The sequence below is a fragment of the Notothenia coriiceps genome, unplaced genomic scaffold (assembly GCF_000735185.1).
Source record: "Notothenia coriiceps isolate Sejong01 unplaced genomic scaffold, NC01 NC01_scaffold00025240, whole genome shotgun sequence".
In the NCBI taxonomy this organism is placed as follows: Eukaryota; Metazoa; Chordata; class Actinopteri; order Perciformes; family Nototheniidae; genus Notothenia; species Notothenia coriiceps.
This window is the reverse complement of record NW_011357941.1, coordinates 208,760-217,217: the sequence shown is the minus strand read 5'-3', so window position 1 is coordinate 217,217 and position 8,458 is coordinate 208,760. Positions and strand designations below refer to the sequence as shown.

The following is an 8,458-nucleotide window of genomic DNA, read 5'->3' as shown; positions in this document are numbered from 1 at the left end:
ACACACACACACACACACACACACACACACACACACACACACACACACACACACACACACACACACACACACACACACCCAAAACCTTGCAACATTTTAAACAAATTAGACCTTTCTTAACTGTCAATGCTGCAAAGTCATACCCCCTCCACTGTATGATTCTATCCCACATTGAATACTGTTTGACAAACTGGTCGGTTGCTTGTGCCACAAACCTGAAACCCATAGAACAGCTGTACAAGAGAGCTATCAAGGTGTTGGACAGAAAGCCTTATTCATACAGCCACTGTACCATCCTTGATGAACACAATTTCTTGAGTTTTGACAATTTTAAGTCTTTTAAAAGTATGTGTTTTTTTATAAATGTTTACATGGACTGTTTACATAGGGGAATTCATCCACAAAAAACACACTGGACGCTGCACTAGGTCAGAAACCAGAGTAGACTGTGAGGTCCACCGTAGACAGACCACTTTTGGATAAAATGTCCTCTCCATTAAAGGCAGCTCATCCCGTATCTCCCAACTGAGATACGGGATTGTCCCACCCTCAATAGTTTTAAAGGTCAACTCAAAGAATGGTTGAGAAACAACCAGACATGTAATCGCCACTAAACGCACTTTAACACAGGGGTATTTTCTCTTGCACTTTATGTGTCGTTGCTGCTATAGTGTACTGCCATGTGGTAAATACTTGTGTATGCTGCTCTTGCTCTTTTTGCATATCATGTATTTTTTGCTATGTTTTCAAATGTCATTCTTATATGTTGTATGTCAGGGACTACGGATGGAAATTAGCTCAAAGCTCAAATCTGGCATATTTACACTTGAAGCATTATTTGTCGAAAGTGTTCATTAATGTGCATTGTCCCTGTTCAAATAAATGATTAAATGAAACCAAGTAACTAAAAACTAAAGAAAATGTAATGATAAGACAAGGGTGTGTTTCCAATGCAAGCCTTGTAGAAAATATCACTGCTTGATCTGCTTGGCACAATAACAGTGCGTATTTGCCGAGGGTTTACCTCCATTCACGAGTTGATCCTGGAAGTATTTGTCTTTAGTTGGTGGTCAATTTGGATTTGTCAGATACACTTGTCATTTAATCCCTCATGGTTTAAGGCTTAAGTTTCTTTCTTGAGCCAAAAATGATTTATTTCTTCATATTAATTTTTAGGAGAGATAAAGCCACAAAATATACATGATACCACATTTCTTAATAAGTACGCCACAAAAAACTAAAATGTATCATAAGAGGTTGGGTCATGTCAGCCCATAACTCAGTGACATTTCAAATAACTGAGTCAATTCAAAATGTTTCCTGTATTGTTATGGGCAAAAAACACAAAATCCTGTAGATAAAATAAATGTGCAATACAGAACATGTCTGTTTGAAATGAGGTTGGCTTTATAAATCTGTATCTTCAGAACATTTTCCAGACCTATGCAACAACCGTGACTCTCATCCGGAGCGAGACGACCAGATTCAGGCCAAAGGAACAAATCAAACACACCCTGCTCACACACTGTGTCAACAGAAACCATGGCGACACTCATATGAGGGCTGCTTGGGCAAAATCATTTTTCCTTTGGTAAGGCATGAGAGTACACACACTAGAGTACACACATACAAACATGCACACACACACGTAAGACTCAGTGACACACATACATTTACTAAGTGTGCAAACATAATTCATGACTAACATTTCCTTTATTCCCCACGCCCATGTGACCCGCACAAGGGTCAGAAAACACTTCACTGTGCAGGACAGCCAGGAACACACACAGAGCTATCATATCTTTCAGCACTAATGTAACTCTGGAACTCACTCCCACAAAACATCAGAGACTGTACTGACCTCCCCACTGACCAAAACACCTCTTCAGACCGGCTTTTAATGTGTGAATAATGTTGTGTTAGTGTGTTGTTTTCATTTTTTAATTCCATTTTTTATATTTGATTTGATTTCCTTTTTAATACCACTATAAAGTGTCTTTGAGCACCTGAAAAAATGCTTAGAAATTAAATGTATTATTATTATTATTACTGTCTCAGAAGCAATTAGTATTAAAGGAGCTATCTGGCTCAATTACAGTCTGATTAAAGATACAATGTTGCTCATTAAGTAAGTTATTTTGGCACATTTGAAAGACATGTTGGACATGATTATGTCTGCTTTCCCATTTCGATACAGTCTTGCCATTTATTGGCAACGGTGCTTGTAAGTATGGAAATAAGATGCTTTGTGGACTTGGTTGTGTGCCAATATGGTTTTGGCTGTCATTATCATAACTACATATTTGTTAAAATCCACACAGAATGGGATTGTTATTTTTGCTATAGGCCAGTTTTTCTTTGTCAAAAGTTATAAAAGTATATTTTCTTCCTCACTGACAAGTTTCTTTGATTCCGACCCTCTTGTTTTTCCCTCTCATTGTTTCTGCTACAATTGTGGTTGATCGTAGTCCTGTCATTTATTGATGTAACCTCCTTTAGAAATAAATTGAATGCTTGGTTTGAAGCAAACAAGCAGAAATTCCAGAAAACTCTGAGGCTGAGGCTTTGCTTGCTAAACTCAGTGAACCTATACCTCCTTAGATAGCATTTCCTCTCAAAAAGTTATGCCTCAATAAATGAATCAAAGTGCAAATATCGCTTAGGAACAACTTTGCATAAGAAAAATTCTGAACCAATCTATTTATCTATCTTTTGCATGTCAGAAGGAATTAGGCTACAAAGCAAGACATGAAGCTCTTGAGTATTTGACCGAAGACACATCTAGAGAGAGCGCCTTCTTTCTGTCCACATTCCTCACATTACTGCATTCCTTTAATCACACACACACACACACACACACACACACACACACACACACACACACACACACACACACACACACACACACACACACACACACACACACACACACACACACACACACACACACACACACACACACACACACACAAAAACAGACTGTCAATGAGAGAGCCAGAGAGGTAATTGTGAAAGACATTAAAAAGGCCATCCAAAACTGATGTTCTTGTGTTGTGAAAGGAGCGTTGCAAAAGACTGCACATTGTGTACATCGCTTCTGGTCACACAACTTGGAGGAATTCAGCCATCAGCTGCAGTATTTACTGATCAAATACTTCACACCTCTCCGTATCTATCTTTGTCAATACACGACACACAGAGGAGGAGTTTTCTTCAGAAGTTCCTTGGTAAGGAACATGTTTCTGTAGCAACACAACCAAACCCTCATCACATGATGCAAGACAGTGTTGATCAGCTCCAGCTAAAATAACACAACTAACCCAAATGTTTAAAGTCAACATTCTTAGAACAAGATATGGCTCACCAAAAATACTTCACAAGACCTAAATGGAAAATTCTATTAAAGTCAAAAGATATGGTAGCAAAAATAAGTAGAGAGATGTGTCAGCTGACCCGACACCGCCACACACTACTGGTCAACAAGGGTGACACAGCAAAGTAACATTGCAATGAGAGGAAGGTGAGCTGTGGACAAAGTGACAGATTTTAAAGCAGAAGCATTTGTACACAGTGAAAAAGAATCCAAAACAAAATATCCACAGATTCCTAGAGAGCCAATGGGGATGCTGGTCACCGTGACACACGTAAACAATAATGGCAACGTTTACAAGCTCTGTATGGTTGTTGTTAATATTTTAACATAGATATGGAGCCATTTAAAAACGATTTATCGGAGCTGATTTGTTGCGATACTAGTATGTCTTGCACATCACAGAACACCTTTAGGTATGAGGAGTACACTGTGGAGTAAAAGTTAGGAAGGACTCACAAACAGGTGGAGGGGCGATACAATAAATGGTGCCGTTGAATGAACATTTGTCAAACAGGTTCTTATCAATCATTTGACAGAAGATGAAAAGCTTCCCAGACTCACCTGAGGCTCTCCCCTGCCAGACTTCCATAGCTGTCTGGTCTCTCCTGTCTCCGCCTGTACAACTCTGAGTTTGACAACTCTTTAAGCCTCAAAGAGTTCATCTCCCCTTCGCCTCGCTCCCTCCCTTCCTTCCTTCCTACTCCTCGTGTACTGAAAGCACTGTAATACTCCAGAGAAAGTGTGTGTGTCAAATAGAAAGATGAAGTCTTGTGCTGTGCTCGTTCCCTCTCTCAAACACACCTCCAGGGCTCACACACCGTTGGTGAAGGACATATTCAGAGGCGTGGTTTCACAGCCTGCACACCTATCAGATAAGTGTAGCTCCTCCTCCTGCAGCAGGTAGAGGGGGAATGCCTCGGAGAAAAGGAGAAAGAGTCATATACAGAGAAAAGCGTTGCCCTCTCTGGCCTTCACCCCCACGACTCCATTGACCTCCCACTCTCCCTGGCTCACAAGAAGCAATGCAAGCAGAATAAAGGCCATTTCCCACACTAATGGAAAGCTGTATTTGCTAGTTATGTGAAATAGAGATAGACTATAACAAAAAAGAATTATTTAACAATCCAAATATTTATATATGTCCATTCAAATGATCAACATTTTACTGTGATATCTTGTTTCAACAGTTACTATATCACTTTATTTTAAATGTTTGTATTATTATCTTTATTTGTATTCTATTTTTTATTTTTGACCTTGTGTGAATCCTGTTTTTCACTCTGACCCCGTTGCTGATATTAAATGCCTGAATTTCCCCACGGGGATAAATACAGTTCCATCTTATCTTATTGAGCCCTACCTAAACTGGAAGTGTGAGGCTTAAACCAATACTTAACAACAATTACACCAGTGTTTTCCTTATAATTATTACATGTTTTTAGGGATGCCTAATGCTTGGTCATTTCCTATAGCTAAATACAAATCTGTATGTTCAATCATAACAGAAACAGTTAATATGTACAAGATAATAGTACATTTTAGGCAGTTAAATTCACAGGAAATAAAATGTACAACAGATCAGGAGAAAATAGTCTCTAATTTTATCTATTTAATATTGTGTGCCTATTTGGTTTCCTTAATACCTAATAATAGAATATAATCAAAAGTAGCATTATTTATATTTAATAATAGGAGTTTGATTTTTTTTTAAATGCTATAATTATACCTTTAACGTACCAATGTTTTTATAGAAATTATGATCTGACCTGAAAGCAGCCTCATGTAAACCAGGCCAGGCGTAATAATGTTATGTTGTTCACAGCAAGGAGGAATAGTAAGCTAAAAACAAACCCTGCAGTCAGCATTTCAGTCAGAGCAGCAGCTTGTTTAGAAGGCTGGGAACATATGGGTCGAATAAAGCTGCACTCTGCTGAACAATGCCCCCTTATTATGGAGTCATATTTTCAATCATACACCGCTCTTCAATTCGACTCGAGCTCCTCCATCTCCACAGAAACAACAAACGATTGAAAAAAGGGGAAAATGTCAATCTATGAATAATTCATCAAAATGTTATGTGGGAACAAGAGATCCTCCCAAACAGATACAAAACACTGCAGATGCATATTTTCCTCTGAGGCATGTTAATTACAAGCGAGAAGCTGTGACGTCATCAGAAGCAGCGACGGGATTGGTCAGAAGAACCAAACTAGCAGAGTCAACAAGCAGCTAAAGAGAAACAGATGCAAACAGAGCACTGACTGCAGCTCGGAGAAAACATGCAGTGTGATGAGACAAGTCTATCTGAAATGCACATTATCATTTAGTCAGTACCTGTCATTATAGATGGCAAAGGAGTGAAAGTGTGATGGTGTTAAATGGCTGTGGGGGTACTAAAGGCTGACACATGTCTCTCCCTATCATACAGACAGGTACATGCCCTATGAACAGTTCACCTCCATTCGCTTGCCTTGACCTGTTCAGCATTCCACATGAAAATACAGAAAGTGGCAGCGCAGAATGTGATCTTTGAGATTCAGAATCAGCCTCACCGTAGCGGGACCGACATGTCTGAGTATGCAAGAACGTTCATGATGAATCATCGCTTTAGGCTCTATCTGAGATCACCTCACTAACTATTCACTACAGTTGGAATGTGGATTTCCCTTACAATTAAATTTAAAAAAAGGTAATTTTCATAACCACATAATTCTACGCTGGTATGTCTTATGGTTAGTAAAAGTGACACGCAGTATGCTATGTGCACTGGAACACACACACACAGTGTTTATGTAAGTGTTTTAGGCTGCCTAATGATGGTAACCCCCTTTATAGGACACCTCCCCATTAACGTGTATAAGTGCTGTTTGTGCACAAAGGTATCTCAGGCCTATGTGTGTGTCAGAGCTAATTAAATGTACCTGTGGGTATTAATAAACAGGGATGCAAACTCATCAGGTATGAAAAAGGTGACAAGGATCCGAGCCCCCGGCTCCCCCACCCCACGGAATATCGGCTTTAAAATTAGGAATAACAGAGGATTTTAGCAGTCAGAACAACTAAAGCAACAGTGTTAATAATAACAGAAACGCCAAAGAGTCACATCTAATAGAAATATATAAAAGCATTTATTTTTAAATTGTGTAGCAGTCAGTTTATAATTTTGGCAGCACTGTTGAGCATTTTGAAAATGTATTTTCATGCCTCTGTGCAAGGCTTAGTCTTTCTATCTTTATAGCCACATGGCGTAAAGTAACTAAGTTCATAAACTCAACAAGTACTATACTTGGGCACAATTTTGAGATACTTGTACTTTATTTAAGTATTTCAATGTTTTGCTACTTTGTTCTTCTACTCCACTACAGTTCAGAGGTGCATGGTGTACTTCTACTCCCCTACATGTATTTAATACCTTTAGTTACAGATGTGGATGAATGATGTGAAATATAATCAAGTGTTAAATCAGACTTTAGTTCCACCTGGAGTAAATCCACAAGCTACCCTGCAGTATACAAAGTCATTCAAACTAGCTGCACCTTTACCAGCTTTGAGAACACTTTCATGATCAATCATTATAAAACATATCATATATATTATTCTGAAATGGACCAATCTGCACAATGACTACTTTTACTGTCGCTACTTTCACTATATTTTGATGATAATACTTTTCTACTTTTACTTGAGGAACATTTTGAATGCAGGACTTTTACTGTAACAGAGTATTCCTACACTCTGGGACTATTACTTTTACTCAAGTACAAGATATGAGTACTTCTACTTTTACTCAAGTACAAGATCTGAGTACTTCTACTTTTACTCTAGTACAAGATCTGTGTGCTTCTACTTTTACTCAAGTACAAGACCTGAGTACTTCTACTTTTACTCAAGTACAAGAACTGAGTACTTCTACTTTTAATCAAGTACAAGATATATACTTATACCACCTCTGTTTATAGCCTATGAAAAACTATTAGAAATAGAAGGCTAAAGCTAACGTTAGCAGATAGTGACAATGTATGCTAGCTAGCTAGCTCAACGATTCCTTAAATAATATTGCCACAGAAAAACTTTTCAGTTCACATCACGCTCTGCCGCTCCAACAGGGAGCTCTGCTCTGAACACCTGAACGGCCCCTTCTAACAGCTGTTCACCAGCGGTCCAGTCTGTGCCACAATGACTCCGGACGCACAGTTAATATTAACGAACGCACCCGTAGGTAATGTAGCTGCTGAAGCTAGACCATCATGTCGGAGCAGCAGAGCCTTATTATACATCCATGAGCAGAGCCGACAGGCAGGAAGACTCGAGCACACAGCTCGCACTTCATTATAATATATAAAAAAAGAACAACCGTGCGTGTCATGATGCTGAGACTGCCAAAGGCACACAGGGGGATAGGCTAATGCAGCCTAAAGCAAATATAGCGGTGGCGCGAAGTGGCGCCAGGGGACGCGGGGGGAATGCTGCCAGCAAGTCCCCAGTATGCAGTGCCTGTTCTCGGACCGCACCCCCTGCACCCCGTCGGACTCTGACACAGGCAACTAGCCTAATTCGGACGAGTGCACATAGCCAAGGTCCCGGCGCAACCTCACGAGACGGGGGTGCAGCCCCGGTGGGAAGGGTACAGGCCGGGGGGTGGGGACACCCTAGGGAGCGGAGCACGCGGGGACGGGAGCGGACGCCGGGGCGGGAGGAGCGGGGACACCAGGCATGCGCGGCCATAGCCCGCACATTAAGGAGGTCCGCGCTCCCAAACTAGATACCAACTTAAGACCCCGAACACTACCACTAATGTAATAAGTCGGGTGCCTTGATACCCACCCACATAACAAGCGTGCCTTATCACTCAACTGGCATGAAGGACAAGGGCGCCAGAATAGCAAGGGCCCGACTTTCTGTAGCAAAGTGTACAATACAGGACAACACGATATATATACAGATACAAACTACCGTTTGAGCCAGTGGACAGCGGCTTTAAGCGGGCAAAAGCAGTAGGTTTAAGTATCCAGAGTCTAGTACACTAAGTACACTTAGACCGTTATGTTTATAAAAACCCCATACCCCCGAGACTGCCTGGCCTCA

The 8,458-nt window shown here is 40.4% G+C and overlaps 1 protein-coding gene across 1 annotated transcript in view; it reads right to left on the bottom strand.

The window, feature by feature from the left end:
• LOC104956039 (LIM and senescent cell antigen-like-containing domain protein 1) overlaps window positions 1-4,244 on the bottom strand; it is a 30,376-nt gene extending 26,132 nt beyond the window's left edge. Inside the window, exon 1 of the mRNA XM_010783476.1 lies at window positions 3,935-4,244. Within this exon, the coding sequence (XP_010781778.1) occupies window positions 3,935-4,035 (101 nt within the window). The 5' untranslated portion in view covers window positions 4,036-4,244. The remainder of the gene's footprint in view (window positions 1-3,934) is intronic.
• Between the last annotated feature and the right edge of the window lie 4,214 nt (window positions 4,245-8,458).